Source organism: Ictalurus furcatus, chromosome 16, assembly GCF_023375685.1.
Source record: "Ictalurus furcatus strain D&B chromosome 16, Billie_1.0, whole genome shotgun sequence".
Lineage (NCBI taxonomy): Eukaryota > Metazoa > Chordata > Actinopteri > Siluriformes > Ictaluridae > Ictalurus > Ictalurus furcatus.
Window position 1 is genome coordinate 9,898,342 of NC_071270.1, and position 18,574 is coordinate 9,916,915.

Sequence of the window (18,574 nt, forward strand, 5' to 3'; positions counted from 1 at the left end):
TGACATCCATGAAAGACTATAAAGACAATCAGATGGCTTTTACGTGGTCTAGTGTCACTGAAAGAAACTGATACAATCTCCCTCCTGCTGTCTTCCTTTGTCAATTAATCGAACAGACAATCTCTTACAATGAAAACAGGTGTGTTAGATTTTGGTTGGAGATGAAACCTGCAGGAATGTAGATCTCCAGGAACAGGGCTGGTGACCACTGTTTTACTGTAAAAGGTAACCATGGACCAATTATATAAAACTATCTAAAGGTGCACTATATCAATGTTTCCACGTAAAAGATAGAAAGCTGTGAAAACTAAGCATATTACCCCCAGGGTCAAGGAAAGGTACATTTTAGTAAGCTACCTTTTTAAAATTAGATTATTATTATTATTATTATTATTATTATTATTATTATGTTGGGGTGGAGAGTGCTAAATATAGAAGCCCTGATCTGTCTACAGTAACCTTCACATTCTCACAGCGAAATTTGCCACTTGTCTTTCAGGTAGAACAAGCGGCCAATTTTTGCAGCATAGCTTAGTTTTGTAAGAGGTGATGCATTTTTATCTGACAGAAAGGATCAGTTTTTGTGTTAAAATGTCCCCCTCAATTCGATGATGATGATAGGGATGGTGTTAGCATTCGTAGCTTTTCTTGACTCTTATGAAATCCACAAAGCAACTGTCTCCAGTGTTCAACATAATGCACAGCTATAAATGTCACCTAATAATGTTTACAGGATTGTTTGTCTGTGCATTTCCTCATATTTAGTCTCAGATTTTTTTCTCTCCTAACATCACATGCACTGCTTCACACTCCTAAAACCATCCTTGTGTTAAGATATGGAAGCTCCTGAGCCGGTCAAGCTGCAGAATATAAAGCAGCACTATGAGAAAGCATTGGAATGCCTCAATGCAGGAAGTCTGGAGGATAATATGGGAAATAAAGACAGCGCAATTGCCCTCTACCGACTGGGAAGACGTCATCTCCTCCAGGGCCTGGAAATGGCATCTGACCAGAATGTTGCTCAGCAGGTTCCAATGAACATGAATATAATGCTGAGCAACATCACCACTCGGCTGACTGTGCTAGAGTCTGCTTCAGCCACAGGACCCTCTGCTACCAAGAATCGCTATCCAGTCCTGATGCAATCAACAGGGACAGCCAGCTCCCATACTGACAGAGCGCTTGCTTCAACACCTTTAGGTGGAGTTCCCTGTCTGCCACACTCACATGCCATGGCGTCTGATGTGCCCTGGGATCTGCCACCAGCCTACACCCCACAACCCACAGATGGGCATGTTTCTATTTCACAGAGCAAGGGGATGACCCGTACTTCACTACCAACACCACAGCTGGTTTCCCACCATCAAGACGTTCTCTTTTTCTTGCCCCATGGGGTGCAGATATTCTTTCTTGCACCAGATGGGCAAGTCAGTGTACCATCATATCCAGGGTACCTGCGCATCACCCTGAACAGCAGTCAGCATTATGATAGTGATGATACCAAAGACAACACACATCGTCTAGCTTACCTGCAGGTGAGCAAAGCCTTATTGGACTTGATTATATCTAAGGCATTAAGACCATAATAATGTGTGTATATTTTGTGTAGAAACCAGCAACAGTAAGAAGTTCAATGACTTTTTTTTTTATCTGCACATAATTAACAGAGGTAAAATATTCTTAAATATTCAGCTTCACATTTCTCAAATATTCAAATAATTTTCCTTTTCCAGTTCTAAATTCCCTTTTTATGCCAATAGTACATTAAATGAATAAATATTCTCATGCTGTCTGATTGAATTAGAATTACTTTTTAATTTAAATTATCTTGTTTTATCTTATCTGAGGTCAAACTTATCATCTATTGCCTGTTCAAGACACATTTAAACTTGAAAATGTCTACATTCATCTGTGACTGGATCTAATTGTGTGTCAGGAAAGACATTACTAATAACTAAATTGGATAAACACAGGAAAAATGCAAAGAGCAGAAACAAAACTCTTTCTGTGAATGCTTCTGAGATTATAATTCATAGAAGAATCTTCAGTGCAGCCCACTATACACAGTTTAATTTTCACCTTATTTTTTTTGGATGGTTTCCAAATCATTGTTTTATGTCTTTAACACTGAAACTTTTGGTTTCACTAGCTGCTCTTTTTTTATTTTTATTTTTTTTAACCATTCAGTTTAAGGGCAGGCCAGTTAATGTTGTTCTACGGCTGCACTCCTGGCCAGATGCTGTTTGTTGTTCTGTGGGGTATTGCTGTTTTTCTGGTGGCCATGGCTCTAGCATTGTGCTGTATTGGCACTTTTCCCTTTTGAAACCAGCTATCCACTGCCACTGGCCAAATCCAGAATACACACAAACACATTAGTAGTCTCTATCACTTTCTGTCTATTTCACATCCTCATATCCACACACACACACACACACGCACACACACACAATACTGTGTCATGCAGCACTGCTTTGTTCCATTTGAGCCCTCTGTAACAAAGCACATTTAGTTGAATGGAGGACCTGAACTTTCAGTTCAGCATGTAATCATGTTTAAATTTTTCAGTTTAAAGACTAGGATATTGTTATTACTGTATATATGATTGCAATGTTTAAAGTAAACTTGTGTGTGAGTGACAGGTGGAAGTAAACACCATAACTGTGTTGTGTTTGCAGGTGTGTGATTGGTACTACCCTCTGTTTCCAGACCTGCCAGTCCTGCTTAGCGACTCCGGTGTGTTCACATTCCCTGATACCATGGCAGCAGAGCCTGGGTCCTATGTTGGGGTTGTGTTGTCCTCAGAGCTGCCTGCAGTGGAAAGAACTCTTTTTCAAGAGCACCTCTCTTTATTTACACAGCTCAGAGTTCAGGTAACACAGCACTAGAGCCCAACCTAAGGCTTTTACTTTAACCTTTGGCATATGAAATACACAAAATAATAGCCATGATGACCTGTGTTGTTAGAACTGTAACTAAAAGGGGCTCTTTAGTAACATTCTAGTTCTGGGGTTGATTTTGGTGGGTCATTAATGTTTTATGGCTCAAAGTTTTCGCAGCAAAACAAAAAGCCTTTAAGTGTAAAACAGATTCCACTGACCCACTTACAGATTTATCTTATGAGCATAATTCAATTATTCAAGTAAAAGCCTCATTATTTAGACTTGTACACTAAAATTCTTGCTATTGGATCCATAGAGGTTTTTTTTTTTTTTTTTTTTTTTTTTTTTTTTTTTTAATCTAGGACTTTCCACTGACAGAATACATTAGGTCCACATTAAGCTGACGTTATTTGAAGGCCTACTTGTTTTTGAATTACTGAGTTTTGGATTAAACTTATTTAATTCAATTGACCAGACAAATAACTAGCAAGTTAAGAGCAAGTTAGCTATGACCCACTTTTAGAACCAGTGTTTTAGGGAATGGGAAAGTGTTAAGGCATGGTGTCATTTTTAAAAATCCCCAACCAGGGTTTGATGGCTGATATAAAACACAATGTACTTCTAGTTCAATGTGACTTTAAATGAAGGAGAACATCACAATCATCCTCTTTGAAAAAGTTATAGGCAGATATTGTGATACACTGAAAACTATGGTTATTTGGTTGATATTTCATAGCATTCCCTTTTATTGAACGCCAAAACAAATATCAAAGATATCTATTAGAAACAATTTGAATGGCATATCTAAAATATAGCAAGTGATGTATACTGTATTCCACTAGCCCCTACAGACCAATTATGTGCTATGTGCATATTTTTGCATGCTACTGACAAATAAAGTGATTTTCACCCAACTGAAGTCTGCAGAGGATAATGGCACAGATGAAGTTACAGGCAGAAACATTAACCTGAATACAAAGACTCTCATCAATCCTTCAGAGGACACAGCTTTGGGAAAGGAGGAGAAGATTTTACCTGGATGGAGTGAGATGTCACAGTGCATCACATCAGGTTTGCATTCATGAATAGAAAGAACTTCTGGACCTTTCTATCTTCTGGTCTTCCAAGTCATTTTGAAATATTAAGTCACTGGCCTTGTGATATACAGTGGCAAGAAAAAGTATGTGAACCTTTTGGAATTTCATGGTTTTCTGAATAAATTTGTCATAAAATATGATCTGATCTTCATCTAAGTAAAGGGTATTGACAAATATAATGTGCCTAAAATAATAACACAAAATAAATTCTGATCCCTCATGTCTTTATTGAACACACTCATTCAACATTTCAAAATGGCAGTGGAAAAAGTAAGTGAACCCTTAGAATTAATAACTGGTTGACCCCCCTTGGCAGCAATAACCTCAACCAGGCGCTTCCTGTAGCTGTGGATCAGACCTGCACATCGTTCAGGAGGAATTTTAGCCCATTCTTCCTGGCAGAACTGCTTTAGCTCTGTCATATTCTTTGGACGTCTCATGTTTATGGCTCTTTTCGTCATTCCATAGCATCTCTATTGGGTTGAGGTCTGGGCTCTGTCTTGGCCACTCCAAAAGTCAGATTTTGTTTTTCTGAAGCCATTTTGTTGTGGACTTGCTCTGGTATTTTGGGTCGTTGTCCTGTTGCATCGCCCAACTTCTACACAGTTTCAGCTGACGTACAGACATTCTCACATTATCCTGAAGAATTGTCTGATATACTTGGGAATTCATCTTCAGCTCAATGATTGCAAGCTGGCCAGGCCCTGATGCAGCAAAGCAGGCCCAAATCATGATGTTTCCTCCACCATACTTTACGGTTGGGATGATGTTTTCATGATGATATACCGTGCCCTTTCTACGCCAGATGTAGTGCTGTGTGGTTTTTCCAAATAGTTCAATCTTAGGTTCATCAGTCCACAAAACATTTTGCCAATACCTCTGTAGAGTGTCAATGTGCTCTTTTGCAAACTTCAGGCGTGCAATATTCTTTTTAGTAAGCAGTGGCTTTCTTCGTGGTATCCTGCCATAGATACCCTGCTTGTTCAATGTTTTATGTATTGTAGACTCGTGAACAGAGATGTTAGCCAGTTCCAATGATGCCTTCAAATCTTCGGCTGTCATTCGGGGTTGTTTCTTTACCTCATTGATGTGTCTTCGTTGTGCTCTTGGTGTCATTTTGACTGAGCGCCCACTTCTTGGTAGAATAGCAACAGTCCCAAAGTGTCTCCATTTGTAAAATGTTTGCCTAACTGTAGACTGGTTAATTTCTAAAGTCTTTGAAATCACTTTGTGACTCTTGCCAGCTTTATGTAAATCAACAATTCTTGATCGTAGATCCTCTGAAAGCTCTTTTTGGCAAGACATGGCTCACATAAGCGTGTGCTTCTTGTGCAGAACAAACTCCAGAAGTTTAAGGGGTTTTTATCAGCCAAAGTAGCTGTAGTCCACACCTCCAAACTCATTTTCTTAACGAGACTCCAATTAGCTTTTTTGAGGTCATTAACTCAAGGGTTCACATACTTTTTCCACAAGTACTATGAGGTTTTTTTGGTTGTTCTCAATAAAGACATGAGGGATCAGAATTTTTTTGTGTTATTATTTTAAACACATTATATTTGTCAATACCCTTGACTTAGATGAAGCTCAGATCACATTTTATGACCAATTTATTCAGAAAACCATGAAATTCCAAAAGTTTCACATACTTTTTCTTGCCACTGTAATATTGTAGACATCACACCCACTTCTTCTTAATCACTTTTGAACTTAACCATGGTGGCTGAGTGTTTAGGGCTCTGGACTACTGATCGTGAGTTACTACAGATTGTGAGCTCAAATTCCCCCGATTTTCTCTCTAACTTTTAAATCTTGGCTGACACCCATCCTCCAGTTAGTTTTCTCTTATCATACAACAGCAATCAACCAAAGACACATATGGCCAGCCAATTGCATCTTTTCGAACTGCTGTTCATGCTGCGTCACAGGGCGCTGTAACTTGGAAGAAAGCACTATCCACTCCCTTTTGCATAAGCTAGAAGCCCATGACTGGCTAGTGTCCATATGATTGATAGGGGAGCGAGAGTATGCCATCCTTCCCACCCCAACAGCATGACCATGGATGGCTTTGGCATCGTTGGGTTGTGAGTGCTTTTCTGTTGTGCCACTTGGGAACCCACTACCAGACACCTCTGAATAAAACTGCTGATATGGATCACAGCCCACAGCAAAATATGGCATTATGAGAGGCTCAAGCTAAAAAGCTATTAATCATATTAGGTTAAATGGAATAGAAACTCAGGCATCTGTGGAAATACATTGTGTGGTTTTCTTTTTAAATGTAAAATGTTTAATGTTTAAAGTCTTTGGGGGAAAATAGAAAATAGCAAGATAATGTTCAAGGAGAGTCATATATTTATCAACAGGGGGCAGTGTGTTTCTAAATGACACCCTACAGACACTCTCTCTTTTTAACTTGACAAATCCGGATATGCAAAACACTGTCTTATTACAAACAAGACAAACTGTTAATTTAAAATAATGTTGTTATAATTATTATCTTCTTCATAATTTTGATTGTAGTATGATAAAAAAATAATAATAAATATTAGTTTATTTCTGCACATGCTTACTCCTCTACATATTCAGGGTCTTCATTGCTCAGTTGGGGCCTTGTGAAGGGAGGAGAGGCCACAGGTAAAGCTATCCAAAATGGAGCAGTCAAGCTACGCAAACACATCACACCAGATGAGACGCCAGCTAGGGTCAGTCCCAGAGTCACCACAGGCCTGCGTGTAGCCCAGCAGGCTACAGGGGGAGCTGTCAAAGTCAGCCGGTTTCTGGGTAAGTGCCTGAATGACAGGGGATGAAGAAAGGCTATTGAAGCTGAATTAAGCACAACGCTTTTGACAAGGACTGTCTAAAGATGACACAATGGAGGTCCAGAAAATATGTGTCTTACAAAGTTTCATGTTTTTTCTGCTCCCAGCCAGTACTCATTAAGGCAAAGAATACTGTCCAGTGTGTTAAAATGGAGAAGGCTATATCTATATCTGTAGTAGAACTACAGCAATAGCTTTACCCACACTTCAACAGTTAAGAGCTTAACACTGATGAGCGTTTAGAAATAGACCACAGATGTAATATTACACAGCTCTATCCCAACCAATCATGCACAATGGCTTGTTTTAGGAGGTATTATTGTACAATTACAGACCACGTTATGGCCCCATTTACACCTTACATTCAAATGTGATCTTTATATAGATATCAGTATCTGGATAACGAACAATCTAATCTCACCATTGCTACATTAGTTCTTGTTGGGTTGACTGTGTAAAGATTGTAATTAGATCACATTTCCAAAACAACATGCGAATACTTAAGGTAGTCAGGTGTGAACATGGTCTTCCACATAGATAGGTGCCTATTAGGAGGCAACTTAAACAATGACACGTCATTTTTGCAACTAAATATGCTAGCCAATGAAACTGCATGTTGATGCAAGGTGTAAATAGCATCTAAGCATTTACTGATGTTTTTGAGTGTGAGACCTGACATGTACCCAAAGGGAACAGAAATGAAACTTGAACAGTTTTCTGTCTCACTTCCCATCGACACCATGGATTACCCTGTTTTAGGTTGATTTTGATGTTTTTAATGTCTGACATGTAATGACTTTTTATGATGAGTCTTTAGTATAACTGTATAACTCTTTGTTAGTTAATGGCCTTTCAACTGTGGTTGGACTTGTTGGGAAGGAAATAACACCACATGTCAAGAAGCATGGCAGCAAGCTGATCCCAGAATCCTTAAGAAGTAATAACAATGCCTGCACCAAAATGAGCGGAGCCAAAATGGTGGCTGTTAGTAGTGTAAAAGGTGAGCAATTCATCTATTATCATTGAATTTATCATTGCTTTCACAGATATTTTTCTTACTTTCCATATGAATGATGCATTTAAATCTTATTCATTGTTTATTTACTTTAGGTCTCTCAACCATATGGTCAGGTCTGGAGACAGCAGCAAAGACAATTGGTAAAAGTGCAAGCTCTGAGATGGTCCTGACCGTCAAGCACAAGTAGGTGGTGTTGTTTAATGTAATTCTCCATTATTTATAGGAACTCTCAGGTGATCTTGGTGCTAGTGTCTCATAAAGCACTGTAGGTTTCTTTTCATCCACTTCTCTTTCCTCTAAAATATTCAACATCTTAAACATTTTCAGTGGTGCTTGTGGGGAAATGCTTTCATCATTCCTATCTCTTTCCTCTTGATTTTTCAGATTTAGGGGCTTAGAATACATCCTGGATTCCCCTAGCAACATTTAACTGGTGGCTGGAAATAATGCCAAATTAAAAAAAAAATCTGTAAACTGAATCATTCATGACTAACACTGCCTTTAAGTGCCTTATTGTTCGGTACATTTTGCCATTCAAAGGTTACTTTGACAGGGGTCTGTTTTTATTGAGGAGCCCCTGCTGTAAGTCAAGTGCAATAAACAAAATTAATACAGCAATCTGTTTGGTTCCTCTTATTATTCCACTACTTTCATTCTTCAGACATCACATAGCATTTTTCTTTGTAAGGATCCATTATGACTTTCAACACCAGTATAACTTATGATTCACCAGTTAAATGCATTTATTGTTTTTTTTTTCCCCCTTGTCCATACATGACTGCCATTTTAGTGTGTTCAATTCCAGGATACCATAGCTACATCAAAATACTGTTTATTACATGCCCTTGTCGACTTTCCCCTAGCCATTTCAGGAGTAAGTCTAACTTATAATATACACTATATGGCCAAAATCTGTGGACACCTGACCATCACACCCATATGTGGTTCTTCCACAATCTGTTGCCATAAAGTTGGAAGCACATAATTATATAGAATGTTTTTGTACAATATGCTGTAGCATTACAGTTACCCTTCACTGGAACTTGACAATGCCCGTGTGCACAAAGCGAGGTCCATAAAGACAAGATTGGTGTGGAAGAACTCAAGTGGCCTGCACAGATCCCTGACCTCAAGGAGTGATATGTAAATGTACTTTGACTTGTATTTAAACAAACAAACAAAAAAAGTATAAAGACAAGGTATTTCAGGTTTTACCTAATCAACTGCATAGTTTTTCTTTTTTTGAAGATAAATGTTTATTTTGAAATTGATGAATGCAACATGTTCCAAAAAAATTGGGACAGGGACTAAAAATTTAGGACTAATAGCGATGTGACAAGTTGAAATAAGAAGGTGATGTGAAACAGGTGAGGCAATTGTCTAATCATAGTATATAAGGAACCTCCAACAAACACCTAGTCCTTCAAGAGCAAGGATGGGCCGAGGCTCGCCAATCTGCCAACAGTCAGCAAATAATCCAACACTTTGAGAACAACACAAAGACAAAGACAAAATGGTAGGATTTTAGGCATTTCATCTTCTACAGTGCACAATATAATTAAAAGATTCAAGGAATCCGGTCAAATCTCTGTGCGTAAAGGGCAAGACCGAAAACCACTTCTGAATGCGCGTGATCTTCGATCTCCCAGACGCCAATGTCTTAAAAACCCATCATGAGTCTGTAATGGATATCCTGACATATCCATTACAGCTAGCGTTTGCTAGCATGGCCTGCCTGCAGTAATGACCTGTCAATTGCGCAGCTGAAGAAATGCATAATGGATGAATGGGGAAATTTCCGCTTGCTAAACTTAACCAACTGGTGTCTTCAGTGACCAAACGCTTAATAAGTGTTATTAAAAGAAAAGGTGATATTACACAGTGGTAAACAGTCGACCGTCCCAACTTTTTTGCAGTGTGTTGCAGTCATCAGATTTGTAATGAGTGTATATTTTCAAAAATAAATTAAATTCACAAAGTAAAACATCAAATAATGTGTTTTCAATAAAGTACAGGGTGAATTGAATTTTCAAATGACTTTTTTTTTTTTTTTTTTGCATTTTCCATACTGACTAATTCTGGAATAGGATGTTCAAAACACACAAAAATGCACAGGTGTCCACATACTTTTCGCCATATAGTGTTTGTATACAAAGTGTTGGCACATTATTTTGACTGTTCATCCTCAGGGAATTTTTCCTTGTCACCGTTACCTCTGACTTGCTCATTGGGGATAAATTTAAATATTAAATCCATAATTTCTATAAAGCTACTTTGTGACAATGTCCATTGTTAAAAGTGCTGTAAAATAAGATTGAATTGAATTGTTCTGTCTATGGAAATAGACAACTAGCCACAAAAATCATTTAACCTACATTGTATTTGTGAAGTGCATTCCTTGTAGATTAATCCATCACTTGACCCAAATATTATGTATTTCTAAATCACAAGAGAAAGTTGACAATGGTGTTGAAAACAGAGACACAGAGCATGACATCCACTCACATTCACTAACGTACTTAATCAAAAGCGTAGATGTTCTGACCTGCTCTTGGTTGTGTGTGATTAAGATATGGCAAACAAGCTAGCCAGGCTGCAGACTCTGCTATCCTGTCAGTGACCAATGTAGGAGTCACAGCCTTCAACATGGACAATCTAGGCACCAAGGCTGTACTGAAGTGTGCAAGCAAGTAAATGTAAAAAGCCTCAACTGCAGAAGATCAAACCATGAATGCAGAGACCAGAGCTAAGGGAGAGATGTGTGAGAAAAAATAAAGCTTATGCTCCTCTGCCCATCTGGAAGCAATCAAGCAAAGTTAAAACTATATATTTGTATCATGTATACAGATGAATTTACTACTCTGCTTAAAATGAGTCCTGTTACTTTAAAAATGCCTCCTTTGTAATTTTTTTTGGTAAATGTTAGTACTGTCATTGAATGTTGAATGAAGTTTAAAAAGATCCTATAAAATTGTATTTCTTCTCTCTATCCCTCACTGTCAGTGTAGTCAATTGTTAGTAGATTTTAGTGCCATTATTCTTCATTTGATGATGTTGATGATGAAGATGATTATTGTTCTTCTTCTTCAATAATCACTTAGTCAAATCCTAGACAGGAGGTGGCAACAACAATTGCATGTGCCTGAAATTCACTGTGCTGTTATTGTTGATGTTTCTACTAAAATATTTTTATAGGGTTTATGAAAGCCAGACAAATGTGCATGGAGGTCAGCAGGAGAACCGTTGGTTTTAGTGAGTCAAGTTAGTTTTGAACAATTTCTGAAGAAACCTATGATCAGATTAAAAGAATATAAAACGAATGTCACAAATTATTAATGATAATTAAGGATTGTCGGCTTCCTACTTAAACCCTTGTTAAATTTAATGTTCTTATGTAGAAGACACCTCAAATGGCTGTTTGGTCAAATGGAATTTGGAATTAGCATTTTAAAATATAGTTTAGCTTGTATATTTTTTTTTTAGATTACTGCGGAAAAGTTTGCATATTGGGATTTCTGTTTTCAACAGCTTTTGAATGGTGGGCTCAAAAAGATTAAAGCATGTAAATTATTGTCATTCACAACCGAGACAATTTTCTCCAACCTTTTATTTTCTGGCAATTGATCTGCTGATTTCTATTGCGATCCGTAATAGCGAGGAGAGCTGAGGGACCATCTAAAACATTACAGGTTTTGTTTTACACTAAGTGTCCTTAACTTTGTGTGGTGTTCAAATTAACCTGTTTCAAATTTTTACTAAAAGAAAATTGATACAAGGATAAAGTTTTTCAACCTGAAACTCCATGGCCTTGGCTTATTTTCTGTGAAGAACATGTAAAAGAAAAAAAAAAATTACACATAAAATTACACATGCTACAATGCCCCACAATATGACAATTGTCACAAATTTATATCCTTCATATGATGTTCAGGTCAATTTGTCTGGCGCACACACACACACAACCAACACACCTACTACATTGTTACAATTGAAGCACCGAGAAGCCATCTGCTACCACTTATTTATTCTCTTTACCCTCTGTATTTTGGGTACCTGCACAATAACATTTTCTCACACCCCTCAAACCTGCACATCGGGGAAGGGGCAAAACATATAAATAATCCTCCACCAGCAATGTCACTGCTCAGAGGGCCTTAGAGCTAATATTGGAAGACAGTGAGACACATAGTGAAATGGAAGAGGAGGATGTTTCAGAATATGAGGATAATGTAGAAATAAATTCTGAGTATGAAAGTGAATTTGAAGATGAGCTTAGCTCAGAGCATGCACCAGAAGAAGACCCACAGCAGACATATATGTCCACGAATGGCCAGATTGAATGGTCTTCATCCCCAGTGAGAGAGCCATCCCATTCAGTTGGTAACATAATAAGGATGGTACCAGGGCCCACACGAATGGCAGTAACTCATGTTCATGATATCAAGTCATCGCTTGAGCTGCTGATTCCTGACTCAATTCAGAAAATCATTCTGGATATGACCAACCTTGAGGGGAGACAGTGGAAAGAGATGGACAATACTCATTTACAGGCCTACTTTGGGATCCTCATCCTTGCAGGTGTCTATAGGTCAAGATGGGTCAACTGCAAGTCTTTGGGATACTGAGTCGGGGGAGCGATTTTTAGAGCCCCAATGTATCTGGAGAGCTTCCATATATTCTCGAGGGTCAACAGGTTTGAATCAAGATCTGCTAGATGGTGCAGGGACAAGCTGGCAGAAACCCGCATTGTGTGGGACAAATGGGTGGACCGGCTTTCACTTCTTTACAACCCTGGGCCCAATGTAACTGTGGAAGAACAGCTTGTAGAGACAGTTGCCCCTGCAGGCAGTGTATGCCCTCCAAACCAGCAAGATATGGAATCAAAATCTGGACTGCCTGTGATACTACATATCCTACATATCCAGAAAGCGCAAAAATGTGACACAGCGATGGAAGGATCAGTGGCCGGGAGGACCTTGAACCACTTAATTATAATGCCACCAAAGGAGGGGTTAATAACTTGGACAAGCTGCTGTCCTGCTACAGCTGCTAAAGAAGAATTTTACGGTGGCCACTCTTCGTCAATATCCTGGAGGTCTCAACCTACAAGACATTTGTAATCTGGATGGTTATTTAGTTATTTACAGTAACATTTATATAGTGCTTTTCTAGACACTCAAAGCGCTTTACATAGTATGGGGGTGGGGGGGGGGGAATCTCCTCAACCACCACTAGTGTGTAGCATCCCACTGGATGATTCGATGTCAGCCATAGTGATGTAGCCAATTCAGAGACGGGGATTGTTAGGGGACCATGATAGAGAAGGGCCAATGGGGGGAATTTCACCAGGACAGAGAGAAGTGTCCTGCGATTTTTTTAAATGACCACAGAGAGTCAAGTTTAAGATCTCATCCGAAAGATGGTGCTGTTTTTTCAGTATAGTGTCCCCGTGACTATTAGGTCACGGGGACACTATACTGAATTAGGTCCCACACAGACCAGAGGGTGAGCGCCCCCCTGCTGGTCTCACTAATACCTCTAATACCACTTCCAGCAGCAACCTTACTGTTACCCAGGAGTTCTCTCATCCAGCTACTGGCCATCCAGTAGTCATCCAGTGGGAAATCAGGTGACAACTGCAGGGAGATCTGGCTCTGGATGGCAATTAAGGTAGTCAATGTAATGAATAATACACTAATGAAATAGATTATATATGTATATCACAATGTAATCAATGTATACCTACATTTTTGTTTCTTTGTTTTACATTTATATTAAAGCTGGGTAACTTGAATATATTGTACATCCATCTTTTGCACAGATAATTATATTTGGAAAAACATTCAATAGCTTATTAACCGTTTGATATTAATCAACTTCTACAATATGCATACCATGTCTAGCGTATACTATACCTCTCACTGTGGCAAGTTTAAGTGTTACTGAATTTTAATGAATTTTTTTTGGAAATTCAAGTTGGAAAAATATTCAGTATCTTCTAAATAATCAAGATGATTGTTCAAAAACAAGTTGTGCAACATTATGCATCTGTTCTAAAATAGACTACATTCTTTACTTTGGCATACGTGACTGTTGAGTATGAAATTTTATGTAGACATTTATTGAATTTATTGCTCAAAAGCAACTTGTTCAAAATATTAACAAGTAAAATATTTAGCACTTCTTTAGTTCGGCAAGTTTAACTGTTACCTGTCAGGTCAACCCAGCCAGTTACTTCAATCCTGCATCGCGGCCTACAAATATGGCCATCATGGACTCCATGGCTGCATCCGAAACCGCAGTACCTACTGCATTCGAGTCAGTACCTACTGCTCAGCCGTTAATACAGTATGTACTGATCAGTATAAGTGGTAAGCATGAATACAATCTGGACGTAGCTCTTCCACGCCAGTCCCGTTGCATTATGGGATAGCGCAGTATCCACAGTGTCCAGTGGTTCCATACTGTAGAATTGAGGCAGAAGCAGAAGGTCATCCGGGTACTTCTCGCCTACTGTTTTATGAATACTGAGAATTCTGACATACTACTTCTTTGGCATACTGCTTTTCACCTACTGTGTAGCAGGGTGGTAGGGATCACAAAAAAGTTTTCAAATACTTGACAACTGTTTTCTTGTTTAAACGTTCAACAAGTTAACAATTTATTCAGGTATTGTTAAACAAGTCCTGTTTAACCAAGGTTTAATACATAAAAAGAGCTGACACGATGTCTTCCTCCATCTTTTTTTCTGAGCTCGTCCACATCAGCCTCATTGCATTATGGGATTTTTGACTAGCGTAGTGTCCATCGGTTGCATACTGCAAAATCTTGCTGGAAGCAGTACCCCATCCGGGTATTTCTCACATACTGTTCCTCGCCTACTGAGAATTCGGACATACTACCCCTCTGGCCTACTGCTTTTTGCGTACTGTGTAGTAGGATAGTACGCGATTTTGGACACAGCCAATGTGAATGGGTAAAGTGAGCTAGCGTAAAGAATACAATTAGTATTGTAGTCTGGTTTATTATTTTATGTTACTGCGCTGACAAACTGTAATGTATGTTGAAAAGAAAACACGACTGTTGAATAATACATGGTTTCTTAGTTGTTTTTTCCCCCAGAAACTGGTATTATTAGCATAAAAAAATGCTAACAAAATCTGACATTTTAAACGAATTTATTTGGAGCAATAATACTGTTGTAATGAGGTCACAGGCATATGTTTATAGAGTAATTCACAACAGCTTCAAATATGGCTCAGCCAGCAGAATCAAGGACCGGAACTATACATTTTGTAATTATTTATAATTGACACTAGGAGAAATAGAAAATGTTAATCAGATTAGAGAGTGGTTTAGTGGTTGCTATAACATGTCATCAAGATTTTGAGAAGGTCATAACTCATGACATGAAAAATGCAACTGCAAATGGACTTTGCGTTACCATTTGAAATTTGGCAGATACCATATGTTAGTGTAAATGAAAATGCAAACGGACACAGGATTTGCATTTTCATATTAATTATGACAATTTATGCTTCCAAAAAGGAAACACAATTGCAAATACAGTTTGCAGTTGTGTTTGAAAATTGTCCACAAAATACTTTCATAGACCCCCTGAGGAAGGCTTGCCGGAGCCAATAGGCACAGGTGTCTAAGGAAACTTTTACACATGTTTAAAAAACCCTCAAAATAAAGTGTTTTTGGTTTTTTTTTTTCTTTTTCTTTTTTAAACTGCAAACAGTCCACATGAGTGCCTGGTATCTTTACTCTGACAACAGTGGGATGGGACAATTTTCCTTGATTTTGCTGGATAGATTGAAATATTTTTAAACAATTACAAGAATTCAGAAAGATATAAAGCAAAGGGCCGGAAAGGGCCGGTGTGGGTACAGGTTTTCATTCCAACCAAGCAGAAGCCACACCTGATTCTATTGAAAGCAAAGATCAACTGATTAAACAGGTGTAATCAGGTGTGGCTCCTGATGGGTTGTAATGAAAACCTGCACCCACACCGGCCCTTTGCGGATAAGATTGGACATCCCAGATATAAAGTGTTCAAACTAACAGTTGTTGTGAAATCTAATATTGTTCAATTTGCAGAAACTTGCAACTGTGTAGTTGACTCTCCTTTTGATGACAAATTCAAGTCATGTAGGGGAGAGCGGGGCACAACCTAATGCAGGGCACATTCAAACAGACTTTATTTAGTAATTTCCATGTACACTGGTATGACGAAATGTCCTGTCTTTACTGAATGCCAAACCAACATGTATAAAAAAAAAAAAAGACACCAAAATTCAAACGACTTTGAACGATATCAAGGGAAGATTATTTTATCATAGTGTAAGTAAAATTTCACACAGACGTTAATATTCAGCTCTGTGATTAGCGTTAATTTAAAAATGCGGCAAATTTAATATAATTTTTATATTTAATCTCTCAGTTATAATCCTACATAGTCCCTAAATGCTTATATAGCTTGCAGAATTGAATAGCCAGGTCTGAATCTCAGTTACACACAGGAGGCATGTTGTGACACTGTGTTAAAACTTGCTCCACCATTACATGAAACTATGCTATAGAGGGTATGCATTGACGACACTTTCCCGCCAGAACATGCTGGAAAACATCCAGCAAAATGGTTGGTTTTAATAGGGGAAGCTGTGAAAACGCTAGTATAACGAGTGATTATCATTTTAAATTAAAGGCAGTTGGACTTGGCAGTGATACTTACAACTTGCCCAAGAACCTGTGGTCCATGGACATTGGCATGTGGCCAGAAATCTGTTTTCCTGCTGTGGCATTCCCAAGTGGAGGGAAATGTTTATCCCAAATTTAGTAAATCCATCTACACCACCCTGGGGGAGAACCAGGGAAATACTCCTAAATAAAGGCACACAGAAGTTTTACAACTCCGGGCAAAGAACATGAGAATGAGACATGAGTATGAATATAAAAATTACATTTCATTATGACACTTAAGCATCGTTAAAACTTAACATATACATATAAAATCGCTCTCCCATGAAGCACAATAAGGATTTTAAAACTGAGCACTTCTCCAGGCCCAGGCTTGGCAGGAACGAGGCAGGCCAGCTACAGCTTGGGAGATCATCCAAACCCACCTCAAGTCACACCAAACACTACCTACACCATAAGGACATTGGTACGCTGAGCACACTGTGAAGCACACACCACCGAATAAATGCAGCCAGCCTCCCTGTCCCACACCAAGACACGCTGGCTCCTGGAGAGAAAAAAAACACCGGTTAACCCAAAATTACACAAACACTAAACGATAAACAAAGAAAGATAAACAAAAGTATTACAGACACTGTGATATGGTGGCCATAACATTCAGGCCCACTGGCTCCACCACATGGAATAGAGGCATTTAACAGCACCTAAGCAGGACCAGAATTATGGTAAACAATACAAAATGGAAAATACAACCACTATAGCATGGAGACAAAAAGGCATAGCATACACCCCATCAATAGTAAGGTGGTTGTGTGGCAAAACAAACCTGAAACAACAGGTTTGGAGGCTGGAAAACACTAATTTACCACTTAGCCTCTCACACTACCTGTGGTTACAGAACATAAAAGAAAAATAGCAGCAAAACATACACCAACACAACGAACAATACTAGACAAAGCAAAACAATAAATAAAACACAGAGAATGATGGTAAAGCAAAACACTAGGTAAAGCAAAACAATAAAGCAAACCAGATCAAGGAAGAAAAACGTTAAAGCAACCTCTGATACTTCTACTGATGACACCTCTTCCCCAAAAACAGGGGGATGTGTCGAGTTGGGAACCGGACTATCCTTCTGGATCCGGGTCTTTAAGGCAGGGTGAAGAACACACCTAACCTTGCCCATGTCATCCACGGGTGCAATGGTGTATACTACACCACCTGTCTTGGGTGCCTTCACAACCTGATACACCACTGGGCTCCACAGGTCTTGAATTTTATGACGTCCTCTAGCACCATACTCACGTAAATAAACTAATTGGCCCTCCTCCAGTGGTGCATCACAGACGTGGGCGTCATGTTTTGCCTTCCGGCGACCAGCAGTTGCTTCCAGTTGTTCCCGTGCCCCCTCAAAAGCTACCTGTAGCCTAGCCTGATGTTCCCTCATCCACTCGTGCACACTATGAACTCCTACCTCCTGGACTCGACCCAACAGGAAGTCCACTAGAAGTCGTGGCTCCTGCCCAAACATTAGAAAATATGGAGATTCACTAGTCGCCCGATGAGGGGTGGTATTGTAGCAAAACAGCACCTGTGGGAGACCACACAAGGCCCAATCAGCTTTCCGGGACACAGGTAGGGCACGTAGAAGGTTATGCAGAGTCCTATTAAAACACTCGCACTGACCATTACCCGCTGGATGGTAAGGGGTAGTGCAAGACTTTTCAACATTATACGAGACACAAAGCTGCCGTACCCAGGAGGACTCAAAGTTACGGCCCTGGTCTGAATGGATACGACCAGGAACACCGAAGTTATAAAACCATTCCACCACAAAACTTGGGCCATTGTTTCCACCCATTGGTCCCGTGTAGGCACCACCAAAGTGTACTTGGTGAAAACGTCTTTCATAACCAGCACATTCTCCAACCCTGAACGAGTTGGCTCCAACACCGTGGAGTCTAGTGCCAATATTTCCTTTGGCCGAGAGGCCAATAGATGGCCCATGAAGCTACTAGGAAAAGGCTGCGTTTCCTTGGCCGCCTGGCACTGGTCACA

General features: G+C 39.2%; 1 protein-coding gene across 1 annotated transcript; it reads left to right on the plus strand.

The window, feature by feature from the left end:
* The first annotated feature begins 836 nt into the window (after positions 1-836).
* On the plus strand, positions 837-11,364 carry sparta (spartin a). Its single transcript, XM_053645918.1, has 7 exons — positions 837-1,535; positions 2,676-2,870; positions 3,800-3,950; positions 6,563-6,757; positions 7,637-7,795; positions 7,906-7,996; positions 10,384-11,364. The coding sequence occupies exons 1-7, from the start codon at positions 837-839 to the stop codon at positions 10,505-10,507; spliced, it is 1,614 nt and encodes a 537-aa protein (XP_053501893.1). The 3' UTR covers positions 10,508-11,364.
* Positions 11,365-18,574: the final 7,210 nt, after the last annotated feature.

What these genes read in the sequence shown, in the direction of transcription:
- sparta (XM_053645918.1), top strand. Translation starts at nt 837, where the DNA reads ATGGAAGCTCCTGAGCCGGTCAAGCTGCAGAATATAAAGCAGCACTAT. An exon ending in GGCTGTTAGTAGTGTAAAAG is followed by an intron (nt 7,796 to 7,905) that starts GTGAGCAATTCA and finishes TATTTACTTTAG; the next exon opens with GTCTCTCAACCATATGGTCA. An exon ending in GTCCTGACCGTCAAGCACAA is followed by an intron (nt 7,997 to 10,383) that starts GTAGGTGGTGTT and finishes TGTGTGATTAAG; the next exon opens with ATATGGCAAACAAGCTAGCC.